Raw genomic sequence first — 21,928 nt, forward strand, 5'->3', positions numbered from 1 at the left:
CCTGGAAACATTCAAGGCCAGGTTGGACATGGCTCTTTGCAACCCGATTGAGTTGAAGATGTCCCTGTCCATTGCAGGGGGCTTGGACTAAATGACCTTTAAAGATCCTTTCCAACCCAAACTATTCTGTGTTTGTATCATCTATCAAACCCATCTTTGGCCATTCTCTTGCTGTGCTTATAGAGATGAAGGGTAGGGATAGGCCACCTTAGTGCAGACCTGGTGCCATAGCCTGGAGCTTCCCATAACCAGGAGGATTTCCATTGTGGACACCCCAAGGGCCAGACTCCATCTGGGCACTGCACACAGTAAGGCCAAAATTTCCGTAATCTGCAAACCTCATGGGTAGGCATTATACCAGGGACCCAGAGACAGCCTGGCACAGGTTCAGGTTGTTTTTCCTGAATATCTGAAGCCCTTTTCTGCCCAGGATGCAATGCCCTTACCACGAGTATGCAACACAGTACATAAGCATATGTTTCTTGCTAGGAACAAGTATTTGTTTTCAAGGCAGTTAATGAGAAGCTTGGGTTCAAAAAGCTGACAAAGGAAAGCTCAAATGTGACTGTGTCTTGCCTTATAAAAGTGTGAAGAATGTTAGCAGAATGTAGCCTTACAGATTTCAGGGGAAACTTAATGCACTTACCTCAGAGTATCTTCATTTTTTGTTTTGTTACAGCTGGAATTACCCCAGGAATGACTGGTATGTACCTTCTTTATAACCCATGCTGTTACTTGTCCTGTGGTTGTACTTGTTGTGTCATTTTGAAGGTAGTTTATGAACAATGCAAACAAATTCAGAACTTGATGAGAAAGGAGAACAAGAGTGACTCTTATACTGATGCCAAACTTTAAGTCAGTGCTCAGAAATGGTAAATAAAAACATAGTTGAGAGGTCTTACTTTATGAGAGATGTGTGATTTTTTTTATTGTTTGCCAGGAATGCAGAGCTTCCATGACAAAGGAAATAGGGAGTCAGTAATCTTGTGTCCAACTCTGAGATATTTATAATGCATGGATAGTTTTGCCTGACAGGCAATGAATTCCAGAAAAGGTTGGATTTACACTGCATAGATAATATGGAAAGAATTATGTTGCCAATGCCATCGTGGCTTCCACAGCATTTTGTGTTCATACAGACTCAATGCTGAGGTAAAATAACTGTTTCCAATAACCAGGTCCTGAGCCAAGAGCCTGCCTGGTTCCTGAAGTTGAGGAAAATACATTAATAATTCCTACTTTATTTGAAACATGGGGAAGTTGACACAAGGATTGAAAGAAGTGAAATGCTGAAGGAGGAGGGGAACACATTAGTGGGGATTTTGATCAGACTTGTTCTACAGAATATATTTTATTATATACCCTCTTGGCTTTTCTCCCTGGCTCAAAAGTGCATGGCAGTACCATTATGATTCCCAGAGGAGCAGGTACTGTCTTCTTGCATTACATTTGTGCCACCATTTCACTCCTGGCTTTTTAAGGTCTGAACATGGAATGCTGCTCTGAGAAATGCCTGTTCCTTGTCAAAGAACTCACTCTTTGCTACAGCACCAGTTGTGTGAAAGGAGCACCACAGAGATTGACAGGAGCTTAGAGCCATGCATGGCCCACAGGATCTCAGCATAGGAAGGTCTCGGTGTTGTGCTTAAATGCTCTTCTACAGTCTGCCATGAGAATTTCATGGAAGCATTACAACCTCCTTTTTCCTACCACTTCTACCATGAATGCCAATTTTCTTCTCCCCCCCGCCCCTGCTTTTCATTGTGTTTATACAGAAGCAAAGGAAGTGTAATCTCCTGCCCTTCTTATTTGCAGGCTTGGTACTGTCATTTCACATGAATACAAATGGCCACACCAAAGTAAAAAACACTATGAGGAATGGAATCTGCTACCAGATTTTTTTCCCTGTTTATTAACAGATAGGTGAGAAGATCTATGCCTTTTCTCATGCGGAGTAACTCCATTCCCCACACCTTCTTGCCCCATGACTAAGTGCCATGAAAAAGGAGTATTCTGTATTTATTTGGACTCCAAGAAAGCTGGAGGCCTCTTTTCCCCTTTTTTACACAATAAGCAAACCTACAGCACTATTCTTTGCCTTAGATTCCTTCGTTCTGTTCATCCTACAGTCAAAATCTAAGGGTTACTGTACAAAAGAGGGGAAATGCCTGAAGTTTACTACTTCCAGCAGCTACAGTAGCTTATCTGCAGCCCTGGATGCTTCTGTTTTGAGCACATCAAGGGTTAGTGTTTCAATAAGTGTCCTTTTTGCCACTGTGCCTGAGACAGGAGAAGCATCCAATAAACACAAAGTTGGTTTTTTTAACTGAAATACCTGGATGAGATTGTAACTACCTGTACTATGTTCTGGGGCTGTACTTTTGTTATTTGTTGCCAGCCTTGCTTATACATCAATGCCCTGACCCATAACTTCTTCAGTTTTGGTTCATATTTAGCCCAGATCCAAATTAAAGGATGATGGAAGTTGGCTGGTAACCACAAACTGCTGTATGTTTATTTACCTCTGCCAGCCTCTTCGGGTGGGAACTTCTTGCAATTAGTGAAAGAAATTCAAGCCTGGAGTCAGACTGCATCACTGGAGGGGTCTTCAGCTCTTCTGGAGCACATTCCTTCTGTGCTAGATCCTTCAAATGCGTATGCTGAGGGAAAGGAAAGGATCCTATGGCCTGCCTCAGGCTCTGTATTTCTGTACAGATCCTTGTGCTCTGACTGTCGAGGAAGCCTCTAGCTCTGCTTTTCAGTATCTTCACATCGGTGCAGTAAAATGCTTGGAAATTAGAAAGCTTTGTTTTGCAGTAAGGAGATAGATGCTTGTGTGAATCAGGTAATATATGCATGGACCTGAAATCCTGGGTTTATTTTTTCAGGAACTGCTGCAGTTCAACCTCTTTGTGCCTTCTCTTTTTTTGTAAAACAGGGTTGTTGTTTACTTACCTTACAGGAGTGCTTTTATAAAGCTAATTTACTCTTCTAGACAAGATTTGTAAAACCCAGTTAGGGACACCACTGTCAACTTCCACAACTTAAAAAATGTGATTTTTAGTGTTTATCTTGGCAACGTAAACCTGCTACACAGGAGTAAATGGATAAATAATCAGTTTGTCTTTTCAGATAGCGAAGAGTTAACAGGCACTGGAGGCACAATCCAGCCTTTGACCTCTGGTTTGTCCAGCCATGCTGTCCCTTCCAGCATGACATCTCCATTTTATTTGATTGCTTCAGTCAAACTTACTCAGATCCTGTCCCCAGGAGTGGAGACTGGTAGGGTGGAAAAGGACTAAATACCATCTACTTCTCCCTGTTTAGCCCCATGACAGCAGTAAATCTTCTTTCTGTCACCACTGTCACTTTTAGGCTATGATTTTCTTGGCTGCACTTCCCAGCTTTGCCCTTCTAGCACTTTTTCTTTCACAGCTCCATAGAATAGGATGCTGCACTCATACTAAAAAAAGCACCTAAGTTTTCCCTGTAGAAGGTTAACAGAGTGGGCACAGAAATTGGTGAGAGGTGTGATTTGGCTTTATCTTCATAAATTTAGATGGTACATCAGTATTTGCTGAGTTCAGCCTTATAGACAGAGAATGTTTCTTTTCCTTTTGTGCTGTTGGATTTGCCTTTTTTTTCTCCTTCCCTATTAAATCATGGACATTTTTGTTGTGGGTTTTTTATCTGGAAATGATGGTTAACCAGCAACTATCAAATCTTTGTAAATGTTATTACACTGCCAAATAGGAAAATTTTTGCCCCTCAATTCTATTTTTGCTTTTCTTTTTAAACTATTGTCACTTATCTCCAGTGTTTCAGTATGACATTTTAATGAATGGCCTGTTCCCTCAACTCGGTTCACAAAAGCTGTTCTACCACTGATTTTATGTCATGTCAGCCTGAGACCAGAATAGGTGAGCTTAACCTCTAAGCACCTGTGTTACATTTTTAAATATGATGTATTCTTTGCTGGTCTGTGCCAGTTCTGATATCTCTGTAGGGAATTGCTTCGTATTTGCTCTCACCAAGCAGAAAATTTTGGAAGAGGTAGAACTTTCTACTGCCCTGATTTGGAAGTCACGTTAACATTATCAAAACAACAAAAAAAGAGAAGATCACTTGCCAATTGCCAATTGCAAAACAGGATCGACTAGGGGAAAACTTATTCAATTTATTGCCAATTTAAATATAGAGTTGAAGGGTGAGAAACAAGACAAAAACTAGAACACCTTCCCCTTCCCCCTTCTCCTCCCTTAGGCTTTATCCCAAGCTCAACTTCATTCCTTCATCCTCAGCTACTCTGCCTCCCACCCTGAGTGACACAGGAGGATGGGGAATGAGGGTATGGTCAGTTCATAAAAGCTCATCTTCACTGCTCTTCCTCCTCACACTTTGCCTTGCTCCAGTGTGTGCTGGGCTGTGTGTCAGTACCTCCTTGGTACAGTGCTGCAGGATTTGGAGAAACTATTTCTTCCCTCACTGACTACAGTTTTGCACAGAGGAAGTACAGTAAGGGTCATTTGAAGGCTACTGAAGAGAAATTATTCTGAAACCCTCCAAGCAAGGTCCTTGGCTGGTGAGCCATCTGCATTAATATTTGCCATTTTCCACATTCTCTCAAGCCAGCTGGGGATCTGGAACAACTTTTTTGTCCTCTGGAAAGAAAGAAGAAGCTGTTTTCTGTATTGTGAATATTGTCACACATGCATGGTGTTGATTAATTAAAAAGAGGTGAGGCTCTTTAGGAAGCTGGGAAAGAGATTTCCCTCACCCCGAGATGGTGTGTTCACTGAGGGCTGAGCAGAAGCACAGTGCAAAATGCTGGTCAAAGGCAGTCAAAAACCCAGTCTGGTGTGGAAATCCAGCACAACTGTAAGACTAGGAAAAGCAGAGTGTGTGATCATGACTTCTGTGTTGACACATTTAACCTCTTGCAGTTCAGACCTAACTGCTTGCTGGTAGTCTGAACTGTTTGCGACTGATCAGGATTTACAATTTTGGTTTTGTAGAGTTTAATTCTGTAAGGAACTAAGTATGGTAAATGAAACAGCTCTCTGTGCAATTGGTAAATGAGGAAAAGGCAAAATTAAAACATGGCTGTTCCTTTTGACAGTTAAATAGGAACAAAGGAATGCCATGGTTTAAATCTGTGAGCTTTCAGCTAAGCTGCTCATTACTAGTGAAAACCTTTTTCTTCGAAATCTTCTGAACCCTGATTTTGAAGGGAGAAAAATAGGAAAAAATCACATTGTTAAATTGCTGTTTTGAAGTGGAAGGATTTAATTTATCTGTTTCTCTGCATCCCAGAAGTTAATGTTTACAACAGGGTCTCCAGACCACCCATAATCTGGTAATAGGTCTAGCACAACCTTCAGTTTCTAAACAGATGTTTATCTGAGAATTATCTGATAGGCTTGTGTTGGGAGGGTCATAATCCCCAAACCCATTAAAGAAATTAGAGGTTTGTAAAAACATTTTGAAATAGATGAAACACCTTTCAAGATAAGTTGTTTATAATGGAAAGCAAAAGCACAGTGGGACTGAAATGATTCCATGGATACTTCTTTCTACTTTTTTGGCAGCTGTAGTATTTATATCTTACTGTGATGACTGTATTATGCAGCATGTACTGACCAGTTATTCCAAAATAAATAACTTAGATGTTAGAAATACAGACAGATTACTTTTTTATTTACTATCTTATATTTACTTTTAAAAATGACAATTGCTTCTTAAAAATAATGGTGGTTTGTCCTTGACATAGTCCTGTTAGGAGCTTTGCTGTCTTTGGTGAGTGCAGAAGATGAAGGATATGAAAATCAAGTGATATCCTGATGTTTGAAATGAAGGTCTTATAAAACATGAAGGCATGTGTGTTACTTTATCCACGAGTTCTCTGATCAGAAAAAAAAAAAGAAGTTGTAAATAACTTTCTTTATAATAATCTATGTGGTAAAGGAGGGTAGAAATACAATGCGGAAAAAAGGATTATTAAATAACTCCTAAGCAAAACCAAACTCCAGAAACATTACAATACTTAAGTACCTAGAAGATGACAAACTTCATTACTCACAAGCTGGCAGGTCGTAAGAAAGGCAGAAGTCCATTTTTATGGCAGGAAATACATCCATTAAATTCCACCATTAAGTCACATACACCAGTTATTGTATTCTCTTGCTTTATGGGTTTTGTATCGACTTCACCTTCTATTCAGGGCTATAGACAAGAGGGTACTATTAAAAACAGGCAGATAAAAATGCATTAGCCTGATTGATAAGTCATGTTTTTTGTTCAGGCATATATGCATCACTGAAGTGTGTCATAGTGAAACTGCAAAAGAGCCTCTCAGAGTGTAAGATGCTCATTACAAAAAGCCTGAAAATCGGAACTGTAAGATGAAACAGCTTCATATTTTTCCCTGTTTTCTCTAGTTTCTTCATTATACACCATAATGTTTTGCTCTCCTCCTGATTTTGAAGTCTTAAATTTTTTTTCTTGTTCCTGGTGGTGCATTGCTTCTGTGCAGTGATTGAAAGTCCTCATGTACGAGAGCATCTAATTTGCTAATTAATACAACTGACTGAACTGCTGTTCTCATTCTCCATCGGTCTTTTTGCAGTCTGTGTCTGGATGTGTCTTCATCATGTGGCCATCCCGAGGCAGGATCTCATTCTGTGAAGGGAGTATGTGTGTGCCAGGTGATACAGCCGTGGGTTTCTGGTGTGTTTCTCATACTTCTAGATGCTCTTGTGTCAGGTGTTTGGAATTGAAACATTCCCATTGCCGCCCCATTGCTGTCCTGTTCCTAAAGTATGCCTGTGCCAAACTTTCAGTCTGGTTGAAATGTTCACTAATTCACATAAAGATTGAGAAGCAGCAAGGCCATTGCCTGAAAAGCGAGGCATGAGCTGAAGGGGGAGCACCACTGCTCATTGAATTCTGATCTGCTCTAGAGAAATCAGTGTGCCTCATTAGCTTCATGTCAGGATTAGACCTTCTCAGCCGTTATGTCATCTAGACTGCTGGTTCTTAAAACCTTGTTAATTCTTAACTCTGTCCCAGCTCTTTCCATTTCAGCTCATGTCATGTACCAGGCGCAGTACATTCTGCAGCCTCTACCAAGTCTCTACCACTTATTTTTCTATTCCTGCTTTCCTCGTTCCCCTTAAGCTCTGGAGTCCCTGTGCCACAGAACATTTAAACATATGTTTGACTCTAAGTGGTGAAGTGTTTTGTTGAGTCAGGACCTTTGCATTCAGCTCAGCCTTTGAGTGCAAGTAGCCTTTGAAGTTTGAAGGGCACCAAGAGAGATCCTCAGCAGCTCAGGGAGGATCAATTAATTCTTTCTTTTATTAGCCACTTTGGTTCTTCAATGTAGTTGCTCTCAGATTCCCATTTTTTACTTTCTTTACTTTATTGTACCATCTGCCTTTTTGCTTCACATCACTGTGTTCTTTCATTTACCAATTGTCTTCCCCAGAATTGGAAAGTGTAATTCTACTTTGTACCTCAGAAAATTTACTGTACAGTCCAGTTAGTTTAATTGAGCAGTTCAGGCTGGTTGGTCTGTGGCATGCTTCTGATACCTTCAGGAAGGTGACCAAGAACACCACTCCTATGCCATGAGACCTGTCTCAAGGGTACTATCTCACCTCTGTTTGTCCTGATGGCACGAAAATGTCTGTGCTGGAGTAAATATTATCTTAAGGCAAGAGTGTTCCTGTGTTTTGTATGGAAACAGCTTATGCATGCAGCTGCTTCAGAAAAAAAAAAAATTTAGAGAAGTTTGAAATGGAGGCTGCTAATTAGATCCCTCTCTCCATCTCTGAGCCCAGAGCTTTCTGAGAGCTTTGGTGACTTAGCGCTGACTCAGAGAGACGTGAGTCCTTTTGATGTATTTTTTTTTTTTGAGCTTTTTTTTTTCCATACCTACTGCAGCTTAACTCTGAATTCAGAACTTTTGCTTGCATTGCACTCCCAGGTCACTGCAACCAGGCTCGTGCTTTCACAGGCAGCCCATAAATGTGCCAAGCTCAACGTTCACACCTCTCCAGTAGCTCATGCCTGCTGCATCTGCTGGAAAGCCATTCCACAGCCTTATTCTTCTGATCACTGAGAATCTTTTCTCTTGCAAACTTCCTCTACAAGTGCATTAATTCTAGTAATATACCTCTAAATTGACTCTAAATGAGCCATTTTGATATAAAATTGTGAAATAACTTTTTCATCCCTTCTTAAGTGATGGTTTCCAGACTGGAGTTGTTTTGAGGAGCTACTGTATGGCAGAGTATACATCCTTGTATGTGTCACAGTATTCCCATTCAGTGTATTAGTTAACTGTGCACACTGAAGTACATTTCTTAATTTAAAAGAGTAATTCTCCTTTAGGCAGTGGGGTACATGCTTTTCTTATGCCAAGGAACAGAATTCAGTCTGTTTTCCTGAGGAAACATTTTTTTGTGCTGCTTGACCATGCTGTTTACTGACCTGTCTGCTCTTTCCAGCAGTTGCACATGTGTCTGAAGTGACTGTAATGGACTGTGATCCTTGGGGGGGGAAAAATGGACCCCATGAGCATATATCTTAATGAAAACTGTATTAATATGTGGTTTAGATGTTGTGGATGCTTTTGAAGTTTTGAATATTTTGCAAGCCATATAACAGCACTCAGTCCCTTCCTTCACGCTGTTGCAAAATGGTGTCAAGTTTAGATTAGTAGCAGGTCATGACATGACAGCAGTACTTAAAGCCTCAAGGGAAGCTTCAACAAAGTGTTGTGTTTACAGATTGTTCTGTCAAAGTACTTCAGATTGTCACTACATCTCTGGTTTTGCTGCCAGAGATATTTGCGTGGATATGAGCCCTCCTGGCTTGTGGATGCCACTGTTGCTTCACGGAGCCACAACGGATGCTGGAGCCCTGTTAAAGGGCATGGATTTACCAGAGCGCACGGGATGGCGAAGGACACCTGAAGGTTGGCTGCACTTTGGTGTTCCCAGTTGTGTTTAACTGCTGTCAAATGTGATAATCACAGCACGGGAGAGCCTTCTGCCAGGCTTCCTCGGGCTTCTGAGAGGAGGGAGCAGAGCATTTCATTTTGAATAGTCAAGCGAGCGTCAAAGCTGTTACCTGAGGCAAAACTGGAATGGAAGGATAACATTTTAATCGTCTGACAGGCAGTGGATTTAGGCTTTTATTCAGCAAAGCACATGAAGTCTGTTGGCTTCATTGGGAGTGTGATATTTAAACCTAAGCATATGCTTGAGTTTGTTTCGAGGTTTGCAAGCAAGGCCCTCAGGGAAGGCAGTTCTCACCTTCCCTGCCTGAGAGGGGAAAAGGCATTAGGCTCTGTGCCTAAAGAAATCAGGGCACTTTATTTGCTACATCTCATTAGCATAAAAAGCAAGGGAAAATGACACCAAAACTGTGAGGAAGGGACCAGGGCAAAGGGGTCTCTTCTGCACAGCTCTACCAGAGTAAGCAGTGTCCCATCTCCTGGGCAAGGGGAGGAAGGGACTGGGTCCTCCGTCCGCATTCCCTCGCTGCTCGATGGGGTTTCTCTGTCCTCCCTCTGGGCCGTGCAGGCAGATGAGCAAGGATTTCATGCACTTGCAAGGGAAGTTATTGCTGATTCATCAGTAACTGGCTCTTCTCCAGCCCCCAGTCATCTCCTGAGGTGGGAGAGGTCAAACCTAGCTCGACGGTACTTAATGTAGCGTGTGCAGACGTTTTTATCGTGTGGTGACTTCTGCATCCTCAGCATAGCTGCCTTCAGATAAAGCAGCTTTCATCGTTTTATGGAACTTGTAAGAGCCACGGCATGTTTTTGTGACTATGGCTGAATTTTCATGTTTTTTTAGTTTTCTGACTCATAGTCCTTTCCACCAGAAACATAAAATGATTCATATACCCAAGCACTTAACTCCTTTTACATTTGTAAATGGCACTTCATGCATGCTTAATGAGGGTATTCCAAGCCACTAAAACCATAATTTGCTTATGCTACACGATAAGGTTTGAATCCTGCAAAGACTTATGTAAATACTTTCAAGTTCATTGTAGGTTTTTGCAAATGGTGATTTAGAGCCAGAATGTCTGCTGGCTTAGCCTCAGTGGGTCTTTGTGGCCCACATAAGCTCTGACACAGCACCTGGGAAGAGAGAATGAGAAAGAAAGATGGAATTGGTGCTATAAATCTGACAGAAAGAAAAGAATGCCGAAGAGGCTCTTTTATTGCTTTCACGGGGTAAGATTTGAATATTAAAGTACATTAGAAAAAGGAGATGGAAAGAGAAGATGAAAAACATTTTTTTTCTTTCACTTTGCTTCAGAATTTCTAAAATTAAACTCACAGTGTCTTATTATTTTTATTGGAAGATATGAGGGAAAAATCCCTTTGCTGGATAATTCAAAGCTCAGATAGATTTATTTAGTCTCAAAATATACAATACTAGCTAGCACTGCACTTAAAAATGCTATTGCACTGTTACTCAGGCAATGCACACATTTTATGATTTTCTTTTTTAAATTGGAATCAAATAATTTATGATGCTGGGTTTTTAATCTCTTAATCCAGGCTTTTTCTCCCAGATCATTCAAAAACCACTCCAGATTATTCAATGTCAACTCCCTCCCTACATCTTTGTCATTTGTCTAATACATAGAATTCTAAAAGCAGTAAAATCTTCTAATTTGAGTTGAAATTTAATAAATCATAGATGCATTTTGGAGGCACAGTTTATGTTCTGAGAATCAGATTTCTGAAGATGTCAAAAGGCATTTTTTTTCTGCTCCATAAAATAGTGTTGTTTGCGGGCAGCTGTTCGTTTTCAGATATTTTATTGCTTTGTCTTATTCTATGTTATTTTCACTTTGTTGTTGTGGAAAAGGATTTTTTGGTTACAATCTTCCTCTTCTTTGTTGCATCATATGGCAAAATTCTGTCCTTCATCCTCCCTCAATCTCCAATAATTTAAAAAAAAAAGAGAAAAGTTAATAAGCTTCTGCTTCAGGCGTGATTTATAGCTCATTAATGTCAGTGAAAGAGAAGAGCTGAAGCAATGCTATTAGTTAGGAGAGGACCGTGAATTCCAGTTTCTGCAAAGCTTGACGCGTGTCATGTGTGGAAGAGGCTTGGCTCTTCACCGTCAGAGCTGGTTTCTGTTTGCAGATGTTGTCACCAGGAACTGGCACCAGCCCTGACTCTGCTTCAGGAAGTGGGTCCCGGTGCTCCCTCACTCACCACACTGATGTCCACACGACATTCCATTGAAAGGAGCCAGGAGCATTGCTGGTCTTTCCAGAAGGTGCAGAGAGAGCTAAAGCCCCCAGTTTGTTTATACCTTTTGATGCCTTTCCAGTGATGTTGTGGATAATTATGGTTTGCACTCCTGGCACTGCTGCATTCAGGTGTGTCCTGATCTCTCCCAGGACAATATTTATTTCAGAGAGAGGCAATTTAGGAAGAAACAGTGTGTTCCTGAAAAGAAACTGCTCTGGATGATCTGAGGTACCATTCAGGTTTTAAATAGAGTATGAGGATATATTCTAAGATGCCAGGGGAAGATCTGTGATTCCCCTTGGGGGAAAATGATGGACTCCTGAAAAATGGGCTGAATGAGCAGGGAGCATTTCAGGGATGAGAGTCTCTATGATACTCTTCTATTTCAGTTTGCACAAGAAAGGTCTGTAGTCAGTTTTGTAATATCTAGCCTGTGGCACTTTCTTGGTTGCTTGTCCCTCTGTGCTCTGTGGTCTTCATTCCTCTCACATTTGGCTTGGCTGTTGGGAGCTGATGGTGCACTTCTTTGCAGTGACTCACCATGTGTTTATTTAGGGGCTACATGGCATTTAGGCAGAATCTTTCAATATTAAAAATGTGTTTTAGCAATTTACATAAGCTACTAGATTGGCTTCTAGGCTACTTTTGTCTTCAGAGCTGACCACCAAGAAGGAAAAAAATGCTTCTGCTGGGCTCAGCTTTCCCATAATAGGGAAGGAGATCTTTGGCCAGCAACATGAAATTTTATATGAAGCACAGAATGAATGCCAAGTTTGGGGTTTTGCCTCCATTAAGAGTTTTTTGAGACTGAATGCTTGAACCATGGCCTTCTTTGGTAGCCACTGAAGGAATCCTAGAAAGTCCAGGGACACAGCCTATAAGAGCTGCATCTTAGAGTTATATTCAGTGGCATTTTGCTTATCAAAGAGAACCCTGTTATGGAAAGGATTTAATTGGCAGGGGAAATAATTCACTCAGTTGTTGCATTTTAGCCAGAGATACATGGTCAGTTGAGTTTGGTATGAGTTAGTGCTGCCACCTGGAACAGGCAGGGGAATTTTTTTCCAGCCTTGCCCCCCTGAGCCACCCAGTCCTGGTCTCTGCTGTACCAGCACACAAGCTCATGCTGCAGTGCTGATGGTAGTGGCTGGATGGCACACAAAAGGCTGTCAGGGAAACAGTGTTACGTGGAGAAAATTAAAGAAAGTAAGGACCAGCCTTCACCATGCAAAACTTTGCAAGTGAAGTTGACTGGAACAGGTAGAGCTGTGAGAAACAATGAAGACGTATCTCCTGCTTGTTGGCACAGCAGTAAAACTAAGGGAGGGCATGGAAGATATCCTGGAGCATGGCAGAGCTCTCCATTGGTTTCCATATCGAGACATTATTCTCTCTTTAGCCTATTGCCTTGGAAATCTTGAGGAACTGCTCTTTTTCATACAGCCATTGCAGTTCCTCCTTTTTTAAAATCAGTTAATCTGTGCATTACCTCTATCCTGCCTTGATGCTCTTCTGCCTCACAAAGCAAGAGTTAAGAGCCCTGTCTTTTGACCCTTTCCCTTTCAGGTGTCTGCACACTTGTTTCACTGATCAAAAATCTGGCACATCAAAATCACGTCAAATGAGGCTGTCCTTGGGATTTGTTACAAAGGCACAAAGCAGGCAGCAGATGTGCCAAAAGGTGCTGAACCATCATACTTTCTGGCAACCATGACTTGACAGGCTTGGCTTCAGGCTGGGTAAAAATACAGTCTAGATATATCCCTGGGTAAAACTAGGCTGGTTTGACTATCGGTAGCTCAGAGATTTCTGGATCTGACAAGTTAAGATGTCCAGAAGTCACAATAGTAAGTCAGGCTCCTACAGCAAGAGCTTCCCTTAAGGGGAACTGCAGGATTCACCTGCACTGAGCTCATGGAATGTACAAGCATTTGCAGAAGCTAGTATAAATAAAATCACTGTCAGAAAGAGCATGTTAAGAATTACTAGAAATATAATATTTCTGGATTCTTTTTAAGTGTCTACACTCAGTAACCCAGTTGCCAAAAGTGAGCTATAACCAGGGCTTATTAACTTTGTGGTTGCCTTGGAAGCCCACCATCTCATCTTGACCCCTCTTGTGCTTTGATGCTCAGAGGGCTGGAAGTTGGGCAGTAATTTCAGCCTCTCCCATTGCTGTTGATACAGAAAGTATTTTATGTGGTAGGCTCAGGCAACACTGCAAGACTGCTGGCATAAAAAAATAAATATCCCTACATTAAAGTAAAGGCTATGTTAGGTACAGTTGTGCCATGTTTTTCTATTTAAGTAAACATCAGGTTGGGCCTTGAATTTCTGAGCACAGCAAGGAACGTTTTGGAAAGTGGAAATTGCATTATGGCTTCTGTTTCCTTTCCAGGGAAGCATGTGAAGCACATTACAGAGCGAGGGAAGGTCATGACTGCAGGGAACAGGATGTCTGAGAGGGAAAGGTGGGGCGAGAGGAGCTGCTGCAAAACAAGGACAGAGAAACAGCAGGAGAGCATGAGGGTGAAAAGTGGTAACTGGAAACCTTGCAATACCTTAATCCAAATTCTTTCACGTAAAAGGTCAAAAAAACAACTTCCCCTGCATTGCTTATGTATTTCTGACCTTTTTCTTTTTTTTTAATCTCTTGTTTTAATTCAAATCAGCATTGTTGGGCTGGGTTTTTTCAGATTCTGGCAATGTTCTGAAATTTTGGAACTGCCAGACAGATAGACTCAGGGTTTCAAAGCCAGCATCTGCATGTGTGCACATGTTGGTCTGATGAAAATGCTGGACAAGCTGGGACTGATCAAAATGTATTTGCTTAGCTGTGATCAATTAACACTGCTGTATATTAAGCATTGTATATACAGCTTGCTGTATTTCAGTGTGCTCCCCCCAGCTCTGTTTCATGCATCATTCCCTCTGTCCGTAAAACTGTTTCTGGGCCAGGCCTGCACTGAGTCATAAACAGGGTGGAAGTGATGGCATCCCTCCCTCTAACCCCTCTGTCTAGGGGTGCAGGAGGGAGCAGCTAGAGCAAGAGCTCACTTTCCATATGCTCCTTTTACTGTGGCAGCTACCATGGCCTTTCCAGGATTGCTTATTTGAAGCGCTTTTGCAGCACTGCTGGCCAGGCGGCACCTCTGGCAGTGTGTTGGGGAGAGCAACGTATGGTTTGGCATAGGGGAAGCAAGCATAAAATGTGTACATATTTTTCAAAAGCCAAACTGTCTGAAAAGGCTGTCTGACGATAGCCCAAACCAGAACAAGCTGTAATTACATGTCCTTTGGGTTCACAGTTAATGTGATATTTCTCTCTGGTTTTGCAAGTGTGCCACAGTTACGCTTCAGTGGCTCGGCAGCCTTTTAACAAGCTGTAGAAGGTACCCTGTTGCTCAGGCCCTGGCAGTACTGAAAGGCAGCATATCCTTTAACCCCGTGCAAGGTTATGTAGTTTAACAACAGGGAGCAGTCTCAGAGCGGTGACCTGTCCACATGGAGCTGGGAGAAGGGAGGTTTACCCACTACCTTTTCATTGTACAGCTGCTACTCAAGGTATTTTGGTGCTTGAGTTAATAGTCCTGCAAATATAACAAGATAGAGAGGGAATGGCACGGAGGAATCTATTTGGAAGGAATTAGACATTTACAACACACCTTAAATACAGGAAAATAAGGAGTGAAAGAAGGGAATTACTGTCCAAGTACAGCCTGTACCCAGTTTTAACATAGGCAGACAGGATTTGTTTACGGAAGCAGACAATCATCACCTTCCTCCCTGTGGTAAAAAGTGTATTTTAAAAAAGTACTAGTTGGAATTTTGTCTAAGTACACCTTTCAAAATAGAACCTCAAAGGCAAGCCTGGTCCATTTGAGTTGCCACTCTGTAAACTAATCACTTGATTTAAAACAGGAGGCAGCAGCTCTCTTGACTATTTAACTGATTTCCAATTTGGATGGCTTTTCAGTCCACTCTGCCCTGGTGTCTGTGTTCCAGGGCTTTAAAATTGTTTTAAGAAGGCTGCTAGCTCAGCCCTGGAGTACCCAGCTGACTCTGCCACTCCTCCATCAGCTTTTGCTGTGATGTTCTCAAGGCACCCAAACTGTAAAGCCAAAATGCCTTGGATAGCAAATCCAGTCTCTTACAGGATCAGTCACTAGGTGGTTTTGTCCTTATGAAAATAAAGGGACAACTGTGGGGAGGGGCAAACCCTCCAGAACAGGCCTGCCTGCTCTGGTGGAGGCAGGAGGAAATGGCAGGTGACCCTGCTGCAGTTCTGCTGTCGGTCCAAGTAACCCAGGGTTTACCAACCAAATCAAGTAAATAGCCCAACACCGCCTCTCTCCAAAATCACATCAGGTCTGATTAAGAGTCCAAGGAGTACTTTTTCCCAAACATGAATGGCTGGATCAGAATATCAAAGATCATCGATTTTTTTGTGTTTTATTTTATCTCAGAGAATGAGTTTAAAAAAATCCCTTATCAGCTTCTTTTTGAATGCCTGAAAGGGGAAAAAAAATAAAGGGCATTTATTAATATTAGCAGTAGTATTCCAAAGTGCACTGCATGCATTGTTATTAATATTATTCTAGAGATGCAGTGCCAGCAAATCATAGATACAGAGTTGGCAATAAATTAATTGGAGAACTAATAAAGTACTGGAAATTAGGAAAGATGATGAGATGGAAGAGATCAGCTGAGCAAAGAGAAGACTGAGAATGGCGTGTCTTCCTTGCAGTAATATGGTAATGAATATAGCGAAGGCAGAGTGGGAATACTGATCCTCACATGCTTCTCACAACTTGCCATGCTCGATCAAATTGCTGTAAAATTGCTAACGTGAGCAATTACAGGATGAAAAGACCTTTATGCCAATATAAATGCAGAACACTGCCCCCTCTGCAATGATAGTTTCTAAATTGATACAGTATTATAGAGTGAGCTGGGCTTTGGCAAAACTGGTGGCTCAAGCTCACCTGTGCTACTTAGAGCCTGTGTTCTCCAGTAGAGGACACAAGTCTAGGCACTGCATCAGAAAATCCAGGGCCTGTAAATACTACATAATGCATCCAGGGGAAAACAACCCAAACTCCCACATGACTTGGTGGACTCTGGACGGACATTATCTCCCAGAAATGAGACTTGGTACTGTGGTAAATAGTGCCATAAAGCCTTAGTTTCCCACTGTTTGATAGCCAAGAGAAAAATAAATCTAATATTGTGGATTATTTAGGAAGGAAATAGTGAAGAATACAACAAATGTTACTGTGCAGCTCTGCAGCTCTCAGAAAACAACAGAAGAGGTTGAGAAAAAGCACAAGGAGGGGTGACTGGGGTAATCAGGGTGTGAAGAGGTCCCTCTGTAGGCAGAACAGCCAAGAGATACTGGGCTCCTGCAGGACATGGAAGAGTTGGCTGCCAGGGGAGATGCTAAGGGTCTGTAAAACCATGGACTGAGCAGAAGGAAGGGCTTGCTGGTGGGTGACGAGCTGGAGGCTGGGAACCTCACGTGAAACTACTGGGCATTCAGTTCAGAATAGTCCAGAGGGGACAGTTTGTCAGGCACACAGTGGTTTTAGACTGACAGGGGGCATGTTTGTATTAGATATTAGGAACAAGTTCTTTACTCAGGGGGTGGTGAAGCACTGGCACAGGATGCCCACAGAAGCCGTGGATGCCCCATACCTGAAGGTGTTCAAGGCCAGGTTGGACAAGGCTTGGAGCAACCTGGTCTGCTGTAAGGTGTCCCTGCCCACAGCAGGGGGTTTGGAATGAGATGATCTTTAAGGTCCCTTCCAGCCCTAACCATGCTATGATTCTGTTACAGTTGGGGAACTCTTTGCCATGTGAGGCTGTGGATGCTAAAATTTGCATGAGTTTAGGATGAGGCTGGACAGATTTGCAGAGAAGAAATACAGTGAGTTAAAAATGAAACCAACCTGTCTGTGTCAGAAAGTTGCTGAGGAGGCAACTCTTCGGAGAAGGCCGGGAGAGAATATTTTCTCCCTTTTTTTAAGTGCCATGCCATACCACATGTGAAGTTAGGGCAGAACCCAAGGAGCAGAAATGGAGGCTGACCATTGTCCTGGCAGGATTTGGTGCTGAGAAGGTGCAGCCTGATATGTGGAGTCAGACTGCTCCTGGTTTCACTGGAGGCCATTGTGAGAGGCTGCAGGTCTCTGAATCATGGTGGGTTTACATTTTGACTCATTGTCAGAGACTGGCATAGTGTTATATATGCGTTCTGTTATATACATGTGTGAGAGTAGATCTCCCTAAGTCCTCTCAAACAGGTCCTTTTCGAGTCAAACACTTGATTCCTGGAACAGTTTCATGTGCGTGGCACTGGGTCTGATGTGAAGCCCACCGGGACCCGTGAGCACCTCTATCCTGGTACTCAGTCAGGCTGTAACTGGATTTTAAAAGTGACCTATATCTTTTGCTCCGTCTCTCAGGCTCTCTTTGCGTAACCATCCATAGGTGGTCTAAATTTACCACTGCAGTGTGAAAACCTGGATCCACAGGCAGAAGTGGGTCTGCCTATTTAAACCGCTTTTTGTCCTGATTTCAGAACTGTGAGCAAGACTTGCACTTGCCAGTTTTGTCAGCAAAGCTCAGCTGGTGAATATTTTCTTTGATGACCATTTTTGTTTCTGGTTCATGGCTATACCAGCAGGAGCTATGGTAGGGACCAGCAAAAGAATGCCTTAGAATTCCTTGTTTTACTTACTGACCTGGGTTTGCTAGGCTGGCAGAAGTGGCTCTTACTTTTCAGTATAGTTCTGTTTAGGCTGAGAGGCCTTCAGATGCAGGCAGATGCAGAGGGACTTTCTACAGCTGTCTTGCCCATGAAGAGTACAGCACATCTCTCAGGGTGGATGCCATGTGGCATCTGGTTGACCACTTCTGGAGCAAACAGGATACCTTTGCTTTTGGAGGCAGCTGAGACAAACGGTTTTAAAACTGTGTTTAAAATGGGCTTTGTTAATCCAGGAATCTTAATCTAGCACTGGGAAGGTAACATGTGCTGCGTGTTACCCACTTCTGTGAGTTTTTATGATGGAGGTTGAGTTTTCCTCAGGGTGCAGCTGGTTGGAAGTGCAAGAAACTGTTGTGTTTTCTGGGATTTGAGAAGATCAGCTGGGCAGAGTGTCCCAGGGATGCAGGAGCATACCCAGGATGCATGGGCAGCAGTGTACAATGAACAAAGCAGAAGTGGAGTTCAGGACAGGAGGCCAGTGGTCAGCAGTGGCTGGTTCTGCTGCTGGGAATCCACCTGGGAGAGGGATTATTTCAGTGTAGGCGAGATCCCTGCAACTCTGGGATGCAGAGCTCACATAATTCATCCAGTAAGGGGATGGAGCAAGAGCAGTCGCTAATCACTGCTGTTTATAATAGAGATGCTGTGATTTTTTAATTGTGGTATTATTAGAAAACTTTCTGGAATGGAGAGAGTATTGTGTTAAAGTGTCTCCTGAATCAAACTGTTGTCTCATATGGCAGTTTCTCTCAAGGTAGCGATAATGTTCTCAGAGAGAGCAGGATGGGAAAACTGGAAGTCTCTTGATCACATCTTCCAAGAGCATCATACTTCCTTTTTGTTAGATGCAAGCTATTGTAGATGTGTTCCTCAGTTACTCATGGTGGTTAATACCAAAGCACTTTAGCACATCAGTGTTTTGAGCTGCTGGTTTTATGGCCAGGTGTTTGCTGTCATGATTAAGCTTTTGTAAAATAGGTCTTTATATATTCTGCAAAATATTAACAGTGTGCTCTCCCTGCACACTCTTCATTCATTGCTACGTAATAGCAGAGAACAATTTAGCTCCCTGGAAGTGTATTTCAGTAAGACAGCAAGTGGTCTGTGTTTACTTATGCTGTACAATTCAGTGATTGTACTGCAAATCTTGGCCAAGTTCCTGAATATTTGGGGCCTAAAAACAAGCTCTTAAATTCATATTTAGGCTCCTACACAAAAGGTCTTGTTTTTCAGCTACTGAGTCCATCCTGACTCTTGCTGAGTGTTTGGAAGCCAACGGTCTATCAGCATTTTGAAAATTGGGCCTGCTATGTGTTTCCATGCCTGTATGGGGGAGCTAAGCTATGGTTTAGACTCCTTTTAATGTTTTTAGTATTGCAGAGCCTGTTTTATTCTATAGATTGAAGTAATTCCTACTGGGGCTTATTCACATTCACAAACTATCAGTTTGGATTGATTAAATATCCAATGAAAAGGTTGTCAGCAAGGTTGCTATTGGAAGACTTTGCTGGGAGATGAAGAGATGCACAGAGTAGGAATATTTCTGGCAAGTCACTGGGCTTTTTTCATAGAAGGGTATGCTGTAAATACCATCTTTCATGTAACATATGCTTCACTGCCTGTGGCTGACAACAAACCTGAGTGAAGTAGGGTTCATCAGAAAGGCTGATTTTGCCCTGAGTATTCCTGGGAGCTCTTCAGTGCCTCTTGGTGAGGTTTTTCTCCAATGTGTCAGTGCACTAAGGCTTTCTTTCCTTTCTCTGTATTATAATTTCAAGGGAAGCCTGATTCATTACTTCAGGGGCTGAGCTAAATTTCCTCTGGACCATTTTAAAAGAAATCATATAAGCCTCAAATACTTGTGCTGGCTGCAGTGGCAGATGTGTGAAAGAGTGGGCATTCGCTTTGCTTCGTGCCACTCATCCTGGAGAAGAGGAGGCTCTCCTTAATCTGTGGGCTTAGAAGCACAACAGAAGGACTTTTTGACCTAAGATGAAGCAATGACAGTATTCCTGTGGAAGCACAGCATGCACATGGATGCTTCTGGAATATATTACTGGGGATAACTTGTGCTTTCTTTTCAAAAGAATATCATACCAATGCCTTAGAGGGGAAAAAAGTCTTGTGTGATGAGGGGAAAGAGAAGGAATTATTCTTGATAGTATTTAAAAGTAGTTAAATTCAAATGGCCCTGGAATGGAAGGATTTAATATATGGTAAATCAGCAGAGTGATCTGGCACAATTGCAAAGGCAACTTTGGAAGTGTTTCTCATTTTGGTCTCTGAGATCATTCACTTTTGCTATTCACATGCCCCAATGGATCAAAATTTGCAGCATTTTCAGTTGTCAGTATGCATTTATTTTCTTAAATATGAGCTGTTCCTGAGAAAAAGATTTTGTTTTGTAAACGTTATTTGGCTGAGACTGACTGCATGTTTCCATTCCTCTTGCAGAGGCACAGCAATAGCTGGAATTGTTTTTGGCATAGTGTTTATAATGGGAGTGATAGCTGGGATTGCCATCTGTATCTGCATGTGCATGAAGAGCAACCGTGGGACTCGAGTAGGGGTCATCCGGACCACGCACATCAACACCATCAGCACGTACCCAGGTAAGGGGGCAGTGTGACAGCCCTGCAAGAGTGCCTGTGGTCAAGGCAGGAGTGTCGTCTTCGGGTGCTTACAGCTCCACAGTGAGCGAGGGGTGTGACTACAGCAGGAGGCTCCTCTCTGTCTGGAGGGGGACGGCACAGCTCCCTGCTGAGGAACACAGGACAGCTCCGTGTGCACAGTGTCTGTCAGTGCATCACTCTGCCCGGGCTCATTTATTCAGCTGCTCAGTGGGCTGATGAGGTCTGGCCAGGTGCCACACTCACACAGCTGTGTGCCTTGCGGTGCCTGCAGGAGCGTGTTGAGCCCTCCCTCAGGGCAGTGCTGCATTGTGCAGGACAGACCTCTCTGAGCCAGAGGCTCTCTGGCAACAGATCAGTTGTTCTTCTTTTGTGATCTGGTTCTTGTATTTGTTCTTGTTCATATGTAGCCAGCTCCTTTCCATTGTCCAATATAATGGGGGCCCGGCATACCACAGAGAGGGGAAAACCTGGACAATAAGGACTGTGGGTCAGAGTACAAAGGCTTAAAGTGGTGATGTGGGGTCTAATGCAACCTGACCTGGCTGGTACTTGGCCAGAGTTCTTGAGCCTTGCTGTGTGCTGCAGGATCCCCCATGACTTCTACAAAGGCACGCGGGCATCTCTGCAGGGTGCTCTGTGCTGTGTGTCCCAGGAGGGACTGCTGGCTGGGATGCAGGGCTGGATCCAAGTAGCTCTCTGTATCCACCTGGCGCCATGCCTGAACTGAACTGATAGGAATTTGGAGAGTGGTCATAGATCTTAGAATGGCTTGGGTTGGAACAGACTTTCGAGATCTTCTGGTTCTAACCCCCTGCCACGGGCAGGGACGTGGTGCAGAGGTGCCTGTTGTGCCTTGGTCAAAGTTGGCTGGGTATTGGAGTTCTCAGTTCAGTCTTCTCTGTGGGTTCACACTGTTTTGATGTAATGGTTTTTTAGGTGCAGGCAGCAGCAGGGGAGGTGCAGAGCCTAAGCCAGGTCTGGCACTGAGCTGTTAAGCTGTCACAGGCTCTGGGGCACCCCAGAGGACAGCAGGGACCCCTCATGGGTGTGGTGCAGTGCAGTTGTGTCCATAATGAGTGCGAGCTGGTACATCAGGCTGTATCTGAGCCAGCTCTGTTGCAGAGCCACCCACTGCGCCACACTTGTCAACTCACACCAGTCTGGGACTGGGGAACAGGAGCACCAAAAGAGGTGGCACTGAGCCAGCTGGAGTCTGCAAGGCTCATTTGTCTGGACTCC

The 21,928-nt window shown here is 43.0% G+C and overlaps 1 protein-coding gene across 2 annotated transcripts in view; it reads left to right on the plus strand.

The window, feature by feature from the left end:
• The window catches only part of CYYR1 (cysteine and tyrosine rich 1), a 58,368-nt gene that overhangs the window by 27,180 nt on the left and 9,260 nt on the right, over positions 1-21,928 (plus strand). For both annotated transcript variants that reach the window (XM_051779775.1, XM_051779776.1), the window contains exon 3: positions 20,511-20,668. In XM_051779775.1, the coding sequence (XP_051635735.1) occupies positions 20,511-20,668 (158 nt within the window). The remainder of the gene's footprint in view (positions 1-20,510; positions 20,669-21,928) is intronic.

The sequence above is a fragment of the Manacus candei genome, unplaced genomic scaffold, assembly GCF_025592945.1.
Source record: "Manacus candei isolate 608988 ecotype Guabito, Panama unplaced genomic scaffold, ASM2559294v1 h1tg000014l, whole genome shotgun sequence".
In the NCBI taxonomy this organism is placed as follows: Eukaryota; Metazoa; Chordata; class Aves; order Passeriformes; family Pipridae; genus Manacus; species Manacus candei.